Raw genomic sequence first — 18400 nt, forward strand, 5'->3', positions numbered from 1 at the left:
CTGATTAATACCATTTCTACTCTTAGATATCATCGGAACTATTTGTATTCTAAAACTTTTCAACCTAAATACTTCAGACCTATTTCATATAAACAAACAGAAACACATTTCAATTTGAATCATGTTAAGATAAGATTAGATAATCCTTAATTAATACATTTACAATGTCATTGAATGTTAATATTAGGGTTGTCAAAGTTAACGCGATAATGCGTTGACGCAAATTAGTTTTAACGCCACTAATTTCTTTAACGCATTAACGCAATTGATCTTTCGGAGGTTGTAGCAGGCTAGAGTGCTAGAGTGAAGATACTGGTATCATATGAAACTATAAACCTGATGAATCCATCGGTACCAACCATGTCATAGCTTGTCTCAAAGGAGGTTAAAGGGACTGTTTGTAAGAATCATTAATTGATTCTTAACAGCGACACCTGTGGTCGTTAATTCAATGAAAGTCAGCGTCCTGTTGCTCGCGCTTGTGATCGCTCTACATAGACATGAACGAGCATCGCTGAAAATAGTGAGGCGACACACGTCAGCTAAAAGCACAATATCACTCTATATTTCAGCTGCTTGGCAGTAATGTTAGCTGACCAGACGAAGGTCTCTCCATGAATCCATGCTGATTCTAGTGTTGGCTTTTCCTGCTTCAGCCTCCCGACCACAGCGGGAGGGAACAGGGGAGACACCGGCACCCGGTCGGAGACGATAACGTTTCTCTCTGCGGAGCCCCGTCACTTCACAAGACACGGGAAACCTCTGTTGGTCTGGAGGCTACGGCATTTATTTCTGCACAAACGTCCACTGAACATTCACTAGATATTCTCAGAGCTAAACTAACTCTTCTGCAGTGTGGAGTGTGTGCGCATGCACGTGAGGTGGAGCGAGCTGAGCGAGTGAGAACGAGCGCGGTGTGTGAGTGAAGGCAAGCAGAGGAGCAGAGGAGCCGAGTACAGCAGAGACTCCGGTCCTGGAGACCAAAGCTACGGTCTCCCCCGCGTCCTCCGACCGCAGCCAACACTGTTTAACAGACAGGCTTCACTAGAAACAACTTTGCGGCTTTGGTGCTGCCCACTTTATGATAATCACATGCAGTTTGGGTCAAGTCATAGTCAAGTCAGCACACTGACACACTGACAGCTGTTGTTGCCTGTTGGGCTGCAGTTTGCCATGTTATGATTTGAGCATATTGTTTTATCTAAATGCAGTACCTGTGAGGGTTTCTGGACAATATCTGTCATTGTTTTGTGTTGTTAATTGATTTACAATAATACATATATACATATGTTTGCATAAAGCAGCATATTTTTCCAATCCCATGTTGATAAGAGTATTAAATACTTGACAATTCTCCCTTTAAGGTACATTTTGAACAAATAAAACAATGTGTGATTAATCATGATTAATTATGGACAATCATGCGATTAATCGCAATTTAATATTTGAATCGATTGACAGCCCTAATTAATACCACTTATATACCTAATGGACACAATATGCTTGTTTTATTGGTGCAAATGGTCCCCATCTGTAGATTTGTACTTTTTAATGATCGAGCACAATATTATAATTTATAGCAAATTATTTCGTGGACCTCCTGACAGAGTGACCCCACTTTGAGAATCACTGCTCTAATGAAATAAAAATGTCAACTATTAAAGATGTGAAAGTTCAACATGCAAAAATGAGGTTAAAACCAGTTAAAAATGTAGCTTAATAATAATATTAGCTTCATAAAGAAATATAAGGATTTTTTCAGCAGGATGACTAACTGGTACATAATCTGGTAGATATCAAGTGTAAAAGTTACCCAAAAAATCCTGCATTTTGTTTACTTCAATGCAATCTTGCTTTTCTGCTTTTATTCTTTTTAAATAAAAGCTAATTTAGCAGCAAACGTAGCAGACATATGGTCTCAATGATTCACAGTGACTGTGGGGAAATTAGAGGTTAGTTGCAGGTCAGTTAAAATTACTCTAAAAGTCGTAAAGTCTGTTGTCGGCTCCACCGCTAACTTCACTCGATACGATCAACATGTCACTATTTAACTTTAAATGTAATAGTGTAACCCGTGTTTCCTCAGCTATTGATCGCTGTAGCGAGTTAAACTGATTCATTATCAGTTAAAGGTCATCTTGAGAACACACTCTGAACAATGTAGGTTATCAGTGGACACACACACACACACACACACACACACACACACGCACACATTCATTCACGCATGGCAACACATGCGTGCGTGTGTTATGGTGGTATGCAGGATGTTTGTCCATAAACAGTCAAACTAAAGGTCTGAGAACAGGTTAGCTTAGTCAGTCAGCAGATTAGAGAGCTTCACTTAGATCTGAAAAGATCCGATGGAAATCAGCTTCTAGCTAATAGATAGTAATAATATAGCAGCTTGCTTTAAAAGTCACATTGGGAAACTCTTAGTGGTGGGTCCTCACGTGATAAGAGTATTGTGTATTTAGACAGCGTTATAGGGCTTTTTTCCCAAAGAGAGCTAAGAAATGTGACCGGACTGACTGTAATACACCACACTGTTGTCTCATTTGATCCTTTGTCATGCAAACACCAAATGAAGCCAACAATCCTGCTGTAAAACTACTGTCATACTTCATCTTCAGTTGTGGAGAACATGAAGAAATGAGACAGCAGAAGATGACGGGACCTTATCAGGAGTGAACCGAGGTGTCGCTGAGCAGCTGAGTCAACACGTTGCTCCACACTGCCTCTGTTGTATCAACCAACTTTAAGAGACCAGGCTGAATCCTCTCCTGCTGGTTTCCCTGTGTGTGTGTGTGTGTGTGTGTGTGTGTGTGTGTGTGTGTTGGGGGGGGGGATGAAGACTGCAGTCAAAAGCAGTCAAACACCAGTTGTCACATTACGTTGTTTAGTGCTCAATAAATCATATTTAAACGTCCATGTGAGCAGCTGTGTTTGAGTAGTGAAACAGCATTATATCAGTGGGTTTGTGATTGGTTGATTGATGGATTGGTTTGTCTTTTACCAAATGCAGCCCCAGCTGAGCTGGTTGGATAAAGATGAATTGATATTTGTGGGTTAAACCAGCAGTAGGCAGCATATTTTTGGCATCATTGGGCAAAAATTCCATAATAACCTTTCAGCATATTGTAATTCAAGTGTGAAAACTAGACTTCTGCTCCTCCTCATGGCTCTGTTTTCAGGCTTTAGAACATCTAGCCTGTGACGGGAGACTTTGACCAATCACAGGGCATTTCAGAGAGAGAGATTGAGCGTTCCTATTGGCTGTGCTCCGGTCATTTTAGAGAAATGTTGGTCCTTGTCGGGTTTTCATAGGTCTAAATTCAACAAAATCATGCAAAAGAATGGAAGTAGGTATTTATGTGATGAAATGATGATGGTTTATACTGCAGCTTTCCAAATTTTAAACGCACTCCAGTTTTTCTTTTGACATCATGTTACTTTAATTTGGTTCAATGGGCCACACACTGACAGAAAGCTCTGATTTACACATGCATATTGTGTGCAGGGTCAATAGGACAAAAAGGAAACAAGAAAACAAGAGCATATTACAGTAATGTAATCATAAAAACATCTACAGAAAGAATAGAAGGCACAAACATCAGCAACAGCATACAAACAAATACATCCCTGATTTATCTCTGGTAGCTGCAGAACTACCAGCTACTTTCCTTCACGCAAACACGATGACTGTGTCACCACAAAAGCTTCAGGACTATTTACCTCACAATGTTATTATATAAAAACACCTATCATCACATCTAACTTACCTCACTGACTAAATCCCAAACAAAGCAATTTCTTCATTACAGTTTTAATTGAATGAAAGTGTGAAGTGCAACATGCTCTGATGGAAACAGAAAATAGTTGTTTTAGTGTTCACAATAAGTTATTTTAAAGGTCCCATATCATACTCAAATTTTTATGTTTCTACTAGAACATGTTTACATGCTGTATTGTTAAAAAAACAACTTTATTTTCCTCATACTGTCTGCCTGAATATACCTGTATTCACCCTCGGTCTGAAAAACGCTCCGTTTTAGCACATTTCAATGGAATTGCGTTGCTAGGCAACAGCTTGGGTCCGTGTTTACTTCCTGTCAGCTGATTTCATTCACTCGCGAGCGCACAAACACACACACACACACACACACACACACAGTATTTATACGATTTATAATATATGTATTATTGATAAAAAAAAAGACATGAAAATCTCACTTTTTTACAATATGGGACCTTTAAAGGTAATATTTCTCTCAGTAGTGTTGCAACAACCAACTGGCTTTTTATCTGTGGAGCAAGTGCTTCCCTCAAGTGGACAAACTGTGAAAGTGCAGCTGACTAAACCTGCTATTACAAGCACAGCTGGGACCACCAGTGAGTATTTTACCTTCATTAGTTTGTTGTGATACAGCTGTAAAACATTTGTACCAGCAAAAAGGGGCAGCTACTCTTTAATTCCTCATTTAACCGGCGCCGGTCTGCAGACGATCACTTAGTCAGCACTTTCATAACATCTCTGTAACCTCTTACTGTAACTGCTGGGAACCTGCAGGGCACACTTAGAGTGGTTCTTTTTTATTACATGTGGCCAAAAGCTACTGAAATCCTACACTACATACAGTCTGACTGCTGCTTTCTACAAACACGTCAACTGTTTTAGTCACATTAGAGTTCACAAAAACACATTTTTACACATGATTTATAAGGTATGTACCGTACAGGCAATGCACTGATGAATGACCCTGCACCAATGGGGCAAGCGATCTGGCATAATAATATTTTGGTGTATTGTTTGAAGGGCTCATGCTATATTATACACTGTCAGGCTGTGTATAACGTGTGGACAGAACAAGGAAGTGAGGAGATCAGAGGTCAACAGAACACATCATCTCCAGACCTGCAGGGTTCAATCCAACTTTCACTTCTTTTTGATCGATGAAAGGATTTTAAAACAGAAACATTTCCATTCTCTGTTGGTAAGAAAGGTACAAAAAGCGACATCAAGAAACGGCTTTCTGTCTCCGTTTACTCCTTCGTTATTATTGTGGTCATATCATCTGACACACTCCCCCCTAGAAGCACAAAGACGTCACATGTTTACTTATACATTTTCAGGTAGCAGTCGATGTATTCAGGCTAGGGGAGGGAGGCAGGGAGGCAGGGAGGCAGGGTACTTACTAAAGAACCTCTGGAGGGCATCAGATCTCTGCAGCATGGTGTACGCTAAACCAAACACCAACAGGATGCCGAAGAAGCCCCCAATGGCACAGCCGATGAGAGTGGCGAAGCTGAGGCCGTTATCTAAGATAACAGGGCAGAGTGAGGGAGGAGAATTTACCATTTACCATAGTATAACTACCTCTTAGAGACCACCATTGGAGTTTTTTTCTGTGATCGTGGGTTTGTTTTTAGTACAGCACATAGACACGTGAATTAAAGTAATCAAAATGATTTAATGCTGTGATAAACATGGTGAGGAAAAATGTAGATATTAAATTGTGTCTTCACCATAAACACGTAGGAAGGCAACAGCTGCTTTAGGATTCTTCGCCTGCTGACATACGACTCTTGTGCCGTTGTCGGAGAACGAAGATCCCTTGAGGACCCACACACCCAACGACTGTCCTTTCTTCACACCACAACTTCCATAGAGAGCCTGAGGGGGGTGGGGGCGGGGGGGTGGGGGGGGGAGAGAGAGAGAGAGAGAGAGAGAGAGAGAAAGAGTAGAATAAAGAGGGGTTCAGATGAGAGTAAGAGTAAGAGATTGAAAAGAATATAAACATGATGTGAGCTACTCTAGCTCCTCTTGAGAGAGAGAGAGAGATATTAGACCCTTTATTGCCAGTGTGTGAACAGGTTGTAACCTAACCTAAGAAATGAGACCTTACACAACTTTCTGGGTTTCCTCTATCAGCCTGTAGACTGCTTTTAATGTGATGAACCTGGGCCGTTTATACCGGGAAAATCCAACGGATGTGACGTCATGCTAGCTCGCGAGTGACTTTATTTTCAGCTCCGCTTACAGAGCTAAAAATGTGCAACCATAGCTAATGTTTGTGTTGCAACCTAGAAATATTTTATAATTTACATTTTATTGACATAGAATAGATTTAAGTTATCTAAGAAGAAATATACACTACACTACACTATTATCTGATTTATGTTATTATCACGAGGTCAAAGTTCAGAGTGATGTGATGTCATCAGTCAGCGCAATGTTATTATTAAAAAGGTCAAAGTTCAGGCTGTGATGAGGTCATCAGTCAGTGCGGTTGCGATTAGAAAGCGTGCTTGATGTTTTACATATGTGTGCGAGCGGTTCTGATTGCTTCGTGTAAAAGATAACTTCAACAGAACTGGGAAGAATAAAAGTTGCCAAAAGGAAGACGGAGTCATGTGTCTTTAAGGGTGCAACATTTGGTTAGAAATGGAGTCCATTAACGCCAATAAACGACAAGCCCCCACCACAACTCAGACTCCCAACATTTATATCTAATGAAGCCCGTCTGGCAAAACAGGAATGTGACTGGCGTCGGAGGAAAACTAGGATCAACATCGACCGGGCCTTCGATTCATGGAGGGACCTTTGTTTACGAGCATTAGCGTGCGCAACAGGACGCTGACTGTCATCGACTTAACGGCCACAGGTGTCACTGTTAACAAGCAATTTCTGATTCTTACATAGAGTCCCTTTAAAGGAATAGTGTGGAACATTTGGGGGATCTAATAATATTCCTAACTATGTTTTCATTAGTGTTTAAACACCTGAAACTAATAACTGTGTTTTCGTTAGCTTAGAATGAGCCGTTTATATCTACATAGGGAGCGGGTCCTCTTCACGGAGTCCTCCATGTTGTTACGCCATTTTTCTTTCACATTTTTATGTTACCTGAAGGCCACCGTAGTTCTCAGGCACACTTATGAAACTGCGGTAACGTGAGTACCAGAGTGTAAAACCGTGGTACCGCCAGCCGCCTGACTTCAGTTGCTCTTAAAGCAGTGATATTATGGTAAGGATGACCTCTGAGTTAGAAGAACGGCATTACCAAGGTTTTGCACTCGGTGGCTCACGTTACCGCAGTCTTGGAAAGGGAGGAGTCAGCAGAGGGGAACTCAGTTGATTATAATCTGCAACCACACCACTAGATGCCACCAAATCCTACACACTGTCCCTTTAAAGGCAGCCTTACTTTTGTGTAAAATGTTAAACAATGTTAATAACTTTTGGAATCTCACAGTGAGTTGAGAAGCAACTTTCAATTTTATTTTTTATTTTATTTTTCCAGTGTGATGAAAGTTAATTCACCTTCTGCTCTGAGAGATGTTGTTTACCTCCTCAGCTTTGTGTCTGTGTGTCAACAAGATGGCGTCACTGAGGGGAAGTGGCGAAGAAAGTGAGGATGAAGTGAGAGTAAATACAGAGTCGGACGGTGACCACCTCACCTGGGGGATATTTTCCTCATGGCCAAAGGGGCATTTGAGGATGAAGTTGCCGTGACTCCCGTAGAGGGTGAATGTGAAGTTTGGAGAAGCTGCGGGAACTCCACAGCGAAACACTGCAGGTTGTCCCACAGCCACTTTGACGACAGCTGGGCGGGTGCTGTAACGGAGAGCTGACCTGGTGGTGGGGGTGCTTTTGGTGCTGGTGGTGCTGGTGTTACTGTTGGTTCTGGTGCTGGTGGTGCTGGTGTTACTGGTGGTTCTGGTGCTGGTGGTGCTGGTGGTGCTGGTGATGCTGTCAGTGTCGTCAGTGAAGTCGTCAGTGTCGTCGTCGTCTTGAGCTGAAACAGGGATTAAGTGTTGACAATGTGTGTGAGAGATGAGGAGGAAAGAGCAAAATGTGGAAATAATTTAATAAAATCACTAATAATGTATATACATATACATATACATATATATATATACAGATAATAGAGTGATACAGGAATGAGTCCTAAAACCCAGAAAATTAGTTATCATTTTAGCACTTCCTGTTCCCTCGTCTGAAAGTTAATGTTTTTTTTTAAAATGGGTTTTTAGTTAGATGCCTGAAATAAGGTCTGTGGTTAACACAAGCTGAAGAGATTTTAATGTTTTGTTCTACGACGTCAGTAAATGTTTTAAAAAGGAGGTTGCTAACAAGTGGCTAAATGAGACTACTAAGCGTCATCACGTTGACTCGTCCGCCTTTACAGCCTTGTTGTTTATACTCGCGCGTTCATGCGACCTTGGTGTAGTTCGTCTACAGCCTAACGTTAGCTTTTTACTTATCTTGCTGAACAAAACGTGTAAGTATCCTAAACGTTTGTTCACCACAGAGCAGGGTCTGAAATTAACTTTTTTTCACTTCCTGCCACTGTGGCAGGTAAGTATTTTTTTTGCAGTAACATTTTAGATCTGATGTCATTCAATCTTCAATATATTTTACACAAAAAACATTTTATGTATGATAAATTACAGAGTTCGAATTACACCGTATCTTCCGGGGGAGCCCTATTTATTTGGGGCAGAGAGGGTACTCTACACAGTACAGTACTGTACTTTGTTATTGTCATCTATAGTGGTTGTTTGCATAAAAAACACATGATTCAAATGATTATTATTTAAATATTTGTTTTGATTTAAAAAAAAATCTCGGCAAGCTGCTTAGAGCTAGTGTTAGGAAGTTAAACAGGTCCTAATTCTCTCTCTAATATCTGTTTTACATTGCTGTGAAAACATCTCCTTCAAACAACTGGATTTGCTCGACTGCTTAACTGACGGAAAGCATCAATACAGAGGAATCGATAGTCACGGAGGCATGGAATCGGACAACTAGGAACCGGTAATCAATGGGAACCGGTTCTCTATTCCCATCTACAGCATTTTCCATGTCTGCCAAAGCGTGACGATTTTACCAAATGCAGGTAAATTGTTGGCAGTGGCGGGTGCTAATTTCACACCCTGCCACAGAGCTTATTTTATGCAATAATGCAAAACCCAATGAAAAAATCTCATTGTCTTTTTGTGAGGGAACCCAGGGCGATATTAACTTCCTGGTTGTCGTCCCCGGAGCACTCTATTAAAGGCATATATATTACCCAGTGTAAATTCTACCACTAAATCACTTTCTATTTGTTGAAATTTTAAATCCCACCATCACTTTTTCAGGCAGTTTAGTGCGATCAGAAACATACTGTAGGAAGCCAGTAAAGAAAACCAAACACAGACTCTGAATAAATGTAGAGTGTAACACTATCACTATTGTCATGGAGTCTGATGTTTTAAAACAAAGTGTGCACGTCATTACTCAGATAATTGTTCAGTTCTTATATGTTAAAACAATTATCCACCCATCCTTGTTATGTGACCAGAATGCTTCCTGCATCTGCATCACTGTCCTCATAAACATTTGAATATTGTAATGACTGGAACACCGTGTGGTTCCCCGCAAGATTTCCTTGGAAGGGTGTAAAGAAACAAAAATCCTCGTGTTCTTACAGACGGCAAAACATCGACCAGGGTCAGGATGAGTTCTACGGATGTTTTCAGTTCAGAATGTATTGAGTGTAATGAGAGTAAGAAATGGAATCTTTATCTTCAATAAATCCTGTATGTGGTTGGTTACCTAAGGAGGGTGCGGTGATCTGGAGAAGAGCCAGCAGCAGCAGCAAGCAGATATGAGAAACCTTCCTCTTCATCCTCATCTGTCCTTTCCTGCACTCTTCCATTCTTTTCTCAATCGCTTTTATTCCATTAGTTGATCTGCAAACGTTTGAACAACGAAACTTTACTTTTCACTCAACAATAAAGGAACACAATGCATGTAATAGTACAACCCTCCTTGTGTTAAAGGTTGATGTTGATGACTATCACCTGAGGGAAGATAATGGTTATTTACACTGTAGTGATTTTAAATACAGATTCAATCCGTCACTTCTTTTTATATGAAAAGGCTGCAAGTATTTTAGGACTTTTGAAAAAGAACTATTATCGTCTATATAAGTATATTAAACCAAAGATTTTATTGCACACCATCAGTCGGATGACAATATTTGGCCAGAGCAGCATTTTAAGCCATAAAATGATCCGATTTAATATTTAGTAATAAGTGATGCTGAAAATCTTTCTTCACTTTTGCTGATTCAAGTCTTCTGCTTTATGAATTATGAATAAGTCATGTTGACTTTTAAAGATATGCAAATTCATTCCATTTTATCACTCATGTTTTGTTTACTGAGCTTTAGTCACCAATAGTTTTCGGTTTCTTAAAACATCAGTATCATAATCTTGTCACCCATCATCATGACTCTTTTGTCCCCAAATCTGACACGTTTTTTGTAAATGTGAGAATTACAGTAAAACGGAACAAGTATGTTGAAATGCAGAGAAAGACTGTGACATTATTAACACGAACCTCCACATGAACTGGAAACTCCCCAGAAGGTCTGCAGGCAGCTTCCTTTATTTGAAGAATTTGACGCTGCTCCTTTTAAAAATAAATCCTGTTTATTGTAGAAATGAACTTCTCAGATGACACCTTCATCTGTAAAGTCTGATCTATATCTGCTGCCTCAATAAACTATAAATGCTGACTCTCTCTCTTCAACTCTGTCCGCCTCACTTCGTCCTCCTGCTCTAAACCAGGAGTGAGGTTGAGAACAACGAGGCACCTGAAGGAACGTGGACATCTACCTGATTTACAAGGAAGCTGCAAATGAGAAGCAAACAGGTTGAACAGGCCGGGCCTGAGCCAATAATAGCTGTTCTGGAAGGAACGTCAATGCTGATCACGCAGCGCTTTTCTGCTTTCTCTCTCTCTCACTCGCTCTGTCTCACACAAACACACACACACACACACAAACACACACACACACACACACGCACACGCGCGCACACACGCACACACGCACACACACACACACACACACACACACACACACACACACACACACACACACACACCCTTAGACAAAGAGCTTGAAATACTCGTTTTTTTTTTTTTTTTCATTTTACTTTAAATGTATTTCCTTCTGTCTGAAGGACAAGCAGGTTGACCTGCTGCCATCACAGCAGAAGTGGCATCACGTTTCACCACATACTTGCACTAGTTTTTATGTGAATGTTCGAATTACAGTAATTACCGTGTGTTGTTGTTGATCGTTAAGACATTGAGATGATGGTTTCTCTTCTAAGTTGAAAGAGGAAGATTATATCTAGTCTCCCTTTCTGCGTTTTATCGCGAGGGATCGCCTCGCTTCCCAGCATTGGGCGCTTGATGGGCTGCCGCTAGACACAAGGCACCTGATTGGTGCGCTTTCCTTTGTGAGCTGCTGCTCCCAGCTTTTAAAGTGGAAACAATATGGCGGCTCGTTTGGAAACTTTCTTCTCTTATATTATTAAAATAGTTTTACATTTTATGTGAGAAATAAGCCATGCAGTTGATGAATCTGTCTTTATTTTAGATCGACAACGTTTAGTTTAAAAGTTTCTCGGGAGTTTCCAGAAGCGGTCAGTTGCGCCGGACGCCCCTGATTTGCATAAAGTAGCCTAGACCTCAACTTTATGCAAATGATGAACGGGCAACTTGACGGTCGGTCTCTCGAATCGCATCGCCACGCTACCAGAATGCATTGCACGGCAAGGACTGGGAAGCATGAAAGTAAGGAGCCTGTCCACATGTACCATGAGAGTCTACAGCCTCTTCTTAGCGTCTCTGTGAGGCTGAACTTTTAGGGTTGTGTCTAGAAGGTAACCTGCAAATTGCAAAAACTTGCAAAAACTCTAGCGAGACTCACTGCCCAACAACCTATCCTAACCTTAACTATTCCAGGTCAATGCCTAACCTTAACTATCTCGCAAGAGTTTCACAATGTGCGTGTTTAACATTCTAGACACGACCAACTTTTAGGCACGACGGTGCTTTGAGCTAAATGCTACCATCAGCATACTAACACGCTCACAATGTCAATGCTAGCATGCTGATGTTCAGCAGGTTCACCATCTTAGTTACCATGCTAACTTTTGCTAATTGGCATTTAACACAAAGTACAACTAATGTTGATGGGATGTTAATTAGTTTTGCACATATTTTGCAGGATAGATGAAAAGTCAGGGCCTCAATTCTCTTTTCGACTGCATTGTGTAGGAATCATGAACGTCTGTGCACACTTTTGTGCCAGTCCATAACAGCTGTTTATTTCACTGAATATCTGAAAACTTTGACCTGCTTATGGTGCAAGAGCAAAAGACATAATTAGTTTTTGACCTATTTCAATCTGGATCAAAGAATGACATAAATAACTGAGCAGGAAACTACCAGATTGAGATGTGAAACTTCAACATCAACAATGATGTTGAAGTTTGAGTAGCAGCCATTCTGCCTGTTGCAGCAGGAGACTGCACCCTTTAAAAGACTGTCTTGTGTTTTTAGCTTTTGTTTTGATGGAGCATATAAAAAAGAAACATTTGAAGTAGCCACAGAAGAAAAGTAATAAAGGAAATACGTTTTGAGAAGGAAAGCAACAAATTAGCATGATGTGCAGTGATGCGAGACAGAGGAACTGAAGTTTCAATCACAAGTTCCACATTTACAGACGACTTCTCTTTTTGTGTTTTTCTACCTATTTTTTCCCCCCATTTATTATCTTATTCCTGCTGTTATATTTTGGTATGTGCCACACATGTCCTTTTTTCATTAATTGTTTTCATTAGATTATTACACACCCACTCTTGCTTATAGAGAAACACAGTTTATGTAATCAAATGATTTAGCTGACCCCTCCCTTCACATAGATGTGTGACGTGGCAGCCGCTAAGGGAGCATCATGCGCATAGGCTCTTTCTTTCCACTCCCAGAGGTGCACAGTAAGCTCTAATTTATTTGTCCTCCCTCGTCCTCCTGAAGGTGTCTGTGATCTGTGCTTCCTGTCACACCCACTTATGAGAACTCAAATCTCACTTCCATCTCGAAATTTTGTGTTTGCGTTTGATGGAGAAGATGCTCCTAATGCTGGTGCTTCTGATGCCAGGTAAGGAGAGATCATTTTTGAATTTACATTTTAAGTCAAAGTGTGAGACTTGTATTTATTTCTGGTCAGTTTTCTTTGTTTCTTTACACAACTACTATTTTTAATTTATTTAATTCACTTTATTCTATCTATTTTGTCCATATTATGCTATAAATACTGTAGATACTTCTAGCAAGGGTGTAATTTCATTTTCACAGGGGCTGAGGTTCTCACCGTCCTCACTACCCAAATTAAAATTTGCAACCAGACCAACGCTTTCTTGAAGATTCAGTTTAATATGCTCATTAAAATCTCTCTCCTCTGTGCAGCCACCGTCATTAAGAAACTCTTGAGTTGGGCGCTCAACTAAAAGCTTTAGAGTACCAAAGGGCACAGCTGTTTACACTGAATTTCTAATCCTCATATATATATATATATATACGTATATATATATATATATACGTATATTAGTTTTGAAGAACCCATGGTTTGAGCCCCTCCACATCTGAAAACAAACCAATAGTCTTGACTTTTCTGATGAGTTCACTCTCTTTAATCCTTTTAAATCACATCTTAAAGTTAAAGCCATATTGTTGCAGAGTATGTGTCCATTCCTTCTTTCAACTCATCATACAGTAAAATAATTATTTAAAACATAATGCATGACATTGTGATTTCTCTGCAGGAACAGTGAGTGCTGGTTGGTCAGTGACGTTTGATAACCCAAATCCGTGTGCTTTAAAGGGATCATCAGTGGAGCTCAGCTGCTCATACAACTACACAGACGGGGAAACTGTTATAAAGACTGCATGGTACAAAGGGGAATTAAAAGATGGCACCTGGAGACGCGTTGAGCTCTCAGACCTTCCTTCATATCAAAATCGTTCTGAATTTTTTGGCGACCAGCTGCACGACTGTGGCCTTGCGATTCACGACCTGCAGGATAGTGACAGTGGACATTACTACTTCAGGTTTGATACGGAGACGTATGGGAGGCGGAGTAAAGAATCAGTGTATCTGACTGTCACAGGTAAAATTATTGCACATTGACTGTTACTCTTCAAATGTTTTCATCTTTTCTGAACATCACAGTCTCTGTTTCTTTAACTGACAGATGCAGAGCTGAGAGCCAGTGTTTACCCTGAGAGTGTGAGAGCAGGAGACACCGTGACTCTTAAATGTGGAACATACACGAGCACATCCTGCCAACTTCCCAGCACAGTTTGGTTCAAAGATGGACGTCCAGTAGCCGAACCAGTGTTCCAGGCTCAAGCCGAGGATGCTGGGAATTATTCATGTGCTGTCAAAGGACAGGAGTCAGTGCTATCTGACCCTGTGGCTCTGGATGTTCAGTGTAAGTATGTTTATTATGGAGAAACTGGTGTTTTACTGTGTGATGCATGAACTTAAAGGAATAGTTCAACATTACCCACAAGTTGCAAAACTTTCGCAAGATGGTTAAAACCCCTGCCTCCCTCCAGCCAGTTTTACTTCCTGTTTTTTGGTTAACATTCATTCTCAAACAGAGAATGGGGGCTTGGTTAATAGTCAGACGTAATTCATTACCATGGCAACCAGATTTGATTGTTTTTCAACCCAGTTTAGATGAAACCAGCTTAGATTAATTTACTGTTTATCAACCCACAAATGAGACAAGAATTAGTGCAACACGCCGACACTCTCTCACTCGCTCTCTTCTTCATCATCTCCTGCTGGCGAGGCGGCCGTCTGCTGGCTGAGTAGCCGCACCACCGCACGCCGGCCGGATAGACATGTTGCCGAGGTCCGCCGTTTGAAATGGAGTTTCGGGACATTTTGGAGGTTCACCGTCCACCAGCACCGGCCGCTCTCACCTCAGCTCCCAGCACCGACACTGCACCAGGCGGCACTGGGATTCGTTTGTTTCTCTAACGGGACTTTTCTCTTGTGTTCTTTTGGGCTGAAAGTTGCACGCTTCCGTTGTTCAGACCTGTTAGAGGCCCGCAAACCTCTGGTATCGGCTGCTTTCCGTTAACTTATCTCCAGCAGGAGGAGTAGGTAAAGAAGGGGGCGAGTGAGACAGACAGTCAGTGTGTTGTGTTCATTCTGTGTAATTCACTGCGTTGATTTCACCCGTTCACCACACACACAAATGCCGTTGTGAAAATAAACACTAAACTAAGGTGGAGGAAACTAAAAATAAAATGACAACCCTCAGTTAGCTAATGTAACAAGTTGGGCGAGCTATCTACACCTAACTAACTAACTAACTAACTATAAAGACAAACAGATAAACAGATCTATCAGTTTGCTGCTCGGACACAAACGAGCATGAGTGCGACTGTGCAAGCTTGGAGGATGACCTTTGACCTGCAGCTTCTACTATAGTCATATTCCCATTTTACCAACAACCTTCTCTTTTAAACTTTGAGCACAAAATTAAGTTATTTGTTAAAAATAAATTTGGCAAACAGTGTGGCTGATCAACTTAGTCCTGAAAGAACTCAAAAAAATATGAAATAATCACAGGTAAAATACACTGGAGGGGGGCTTTAAGGTTAAGCATTGACCTTGAAAGTTTAAGGTTGGATAGATTGTCTGGCAGCGAGTCTCCCAAGAGTTTTTGCACGTTCTCACAACTTGTGTGTTACCTTTTAGACACGATCGGAAAATACTTATTATTGTGTTTTGTTGCGTATTGAGTGAGATGAGAAGATCGATGCCACTCTCATGTGTGTCCATTAAATAAAAGGCTACTGCCAGCAGCCAGTTAGCCAGTTAGCTTAGCGCAAAGACGGAGAGAGATAAACATTTGTTTGATCCTGTTTGAATTGCTCCATGAATCACACATGATGTTTGTCAATTTAAAACATTATTTTGCAAGTCAACAAAGTTTGTCGTAGTATCATTTAGTTTAGTGTGAAACCGCTCAGTGAACTACATCTCTCGTCTCGCACAATATACGCCACCAACACTAGCTAGCTAGCTAACTCAGCTGTGTTCCACACACAAATGAAACGTTAGTCTGATACTTCAACAGTTTTACAACAAACTGAGACTTTCTCGACTTGCAAAATTATTTTTTAAATATACAAACATCATCTGTGTGATTCATGGAGCAATTCAAACTGTCCCTCTCCCGTTCATATTTTTTTCCAAAATAAGGTCCCATGGTGGTCCACCGGAAGGGACGGGACTTCACTGCTGGTCACAGCCAGGCTGTTTATGGTCTTTGTGCTAAGCTAAGCTAACCAACTCCTGGTGGTAGCTTTGTATTTACTGTCCGGATATGAGAGTGGTATCAGACTTGAGTAGGGAATAATATTTCCCAAAATGTTGACTTTACATTTTTAAACGACGTATTCTTTGACAATTAATGTTTGGCTACAAATGGTCAGGATCATCCATGAATATTTTCTTTTTTACAAAAAAAATACAGTCTCTAAATGAATGTATAAAACAACACAGTGGTTGTGTTTTTAATACAGATCCTCCATTGAATGTGTCAGTTGAGGTGAGTTATCATGGCCCCCTGACAGAGGGCAGCAGTGTGAACCTGACCTGCAGCAGTGCTGCTAACCCTGCAGCAGACAGCTACACCTGGTACAGGGTGAGTACTGGCTCCATGCTGCAGGTGGGATCAGGACAGGTGCTGTCCCTCCCCTCTGTGGACGCGTCCCACACTGGACTCTACCTCTGCCGGGCCGGGAACCATCTAGGGGGAAACAACTCAACCGAGGTGCTGCTGACAGTGGACGAAACAGACAGTGAGTATGTAGAGAACATAAGATGGATCACAATGAGCTATTACAACCTGTTCAGGGACTGTATTCATAAGTGATTAATAACTCATCCTAATGGAAATGGTGAATTTGAATAGCCTGATTGGAAGGATTTTTAGTGGGGTGGAGATACAATTGCATTTTATTCATCACAACCATAAACCTGATTTTAGAAAATACAGTAACATGCAATTTAAAGAAACATCAGCTAAAGTTTTACAATGTATTTGCTGAACATTTTTAACTATATTTGAAAATTTCTCACAGTTTATTTCTACCTCTACTAGTTAACCGTGTCGTCCTCTTTGTTGGTATTGGAGTCAAAGTCTTTATAATCTTGTTGCTTCCACTGGTTATTATCTGGGCATGGTGAGTTCAGTTATACACAACATTCTTGATTTTGTGCCTCTTGGACTATGACATTTCATACTATGACTGTTATGAAACGTTACACTTTTCTTATTTCATTGTTTCAGGAGGCTGAGACGTAACTCTGCTGTGGATAAAGAGGTAAGAAGGACGCGGTTCTGTTTAAATAAACGAACGATGGTTTCACACAAAATGTCTAAATGTTGCCCTGTTATGTTTTCAGGAGAACGGCCATGATTATGAAAACATCAACCTAAAGAGCTGAGTCATTTAGAAGGAAATGTCTGTTCAGCCTGATGATATTTCATGACACCAGATACACGACTTGGCATGGGAACGTCTGTGGTTCAGTGGTATGCTGCTTGGAGCTCAACCAGAATACAGCTTAAGTTAAAGAGTTGAGCAGCAAGTTTGCCGGCATGAAAAATGCAGCAACACCTCTCGTTCTCTCCTGACTCCCATCTGTTCAAACAGTCAATCCTTCTCATGACACTGGAGACACTACCAAGAAAACATGACCTAGTTTTATCAGTGAAATACCCACAAAATGTAACTAAATGAAGCTATTTTACTTTGAACATGTTCCAGTTGAGCGAGTGGTTCACTGCTGGAACAACAGACAGTGTGCAGAGTCATTGTAGTCAAACCAGGATATGCTGCCCTCTTGTGTTTAAAATACTCATGTACATTATGTTCTGCTTGTAAATACAGTACTTTGTTACCTTCAGTCTACTAAATTATTTAGTTAGGGTAAGCTCAGGGTTGAGGTTTGTTAAGATATAATGAGATTTTTATAATAATTAGTGTTTGTAATTGTAACAGACACAACCACAACAGCATAGCGTGCATGTATCGGGTCAATGCATTTTAAAATTTGTTTCACACTGTAAACTGATCAATATGTGCCTCACACAGATGGCAGAACTGTGGTCAATATGGTAGTAGTCACTGATCGCTATTCAATAATCTTTTTGTATACCTTCTGGTGAAAACTACACAAAACAACACGTGTAAACACCTGCATGCATAAGAACGAGCATTTCAAACTTGCTGCTGTGATAACTGTATAGATTATGTTTTTCTAGGGCATAGGGCATTTAAATAAATATGTTATTAATATGTTTTGCGATGCAATAAACTCTTGTTTCCAAGGCAATTTCCTTTTGAGCAGTTAATTGTTGGAAAATGGAAAGTCCAATCTTCATTAAATCTAAAATAACACACATTCTGTACACCTTGGTATCACTCTAGATACGTCACAATTAGAAAAAATCTCAGATGACA

General features: G+C 40.6%; 2 protein-coding genes across 3 annotated transcripts; one reads left to right on the top strand and one right to left on the bottom strand.

Annotated features, from left to right (window-relative positions):
* Positions 1 to 4130: 4130 nt before the first annotated feature.
* On the bottom strand, positions 4131 to 10719 carry LOC119496452. 2 transcript variants are annotated; one of them, XM_037783738.1, is made up of 6 exons: positions 10394 to 10719; positions 9605 to 9741; positions 7351 to 7799; positions 5527 to 5674; positions 5197 to 5319; positions 4131 to 5090 (listed from the first exon to the last, which is right to left on the bottom strand). In XM_037783738.1, exons 1-6 carry the CDS (start codon positions 10399 to 10401, stop codon positions 5044 to 5046), a joined length of 912 nt encoding a protein of 303 aa, XP_037639666.1. In that variant the 5' UTR covers positions 10402 to 10719; the 3' UTR covers positions 4131 to 5043. The 2 variants fall into 2 exon arrangements, with proteins under 2 accessions (XP_037639666.1, XP_037639667.1); XM_037783739.1 differs by having other exon boundaries at positions 7462 to 7799; positions 10394 to 10710.
* A 2130-nt stretch (positions 10720 to 12849) lies between these two features.
* On the top strand, positions 12850 to 18235 carry cd22 (cd22 molecule). The gene is made up of 7 exons (XM_037785296.1): positions 12850 to 13007; positions 13672 to 14016; positions 14101 to 14340; positions 16454 to 16732; positions 17035 to 17116; positions 17224 to 17257; positions 17340 to 18235. Exons 1-7 carry the CDS (start codon positions 12968 to 12970, stop codon positions 17379 to 17381), a joined length of 1062 nt encoding a protein of 353 aa, XP_037641224.1. The 5' UTR covers positions 12850 to 12967; the 3' UTR covers positions 17382 to 18235.
* The last annotated feature ends 165 nt before the right edge of the window (positions 18236 to 18400 follow it).

Source organism: Sebastes umbrosus, chromosome 11 (assembly GCF_015220745.1).
Source record: "Sebastes umbrosus isolate fSebUmb1 chromosome 11, fSebUmb1.pri, whole genome shotgun sequence".
Classification (NCBI taxonomy): domain Eukaryota; kingdom Metazoa; phylum Chordata; class Actinopteri; order Perciformes; family Sebastidae; genus Sebastes; species Sebastes umbrosus.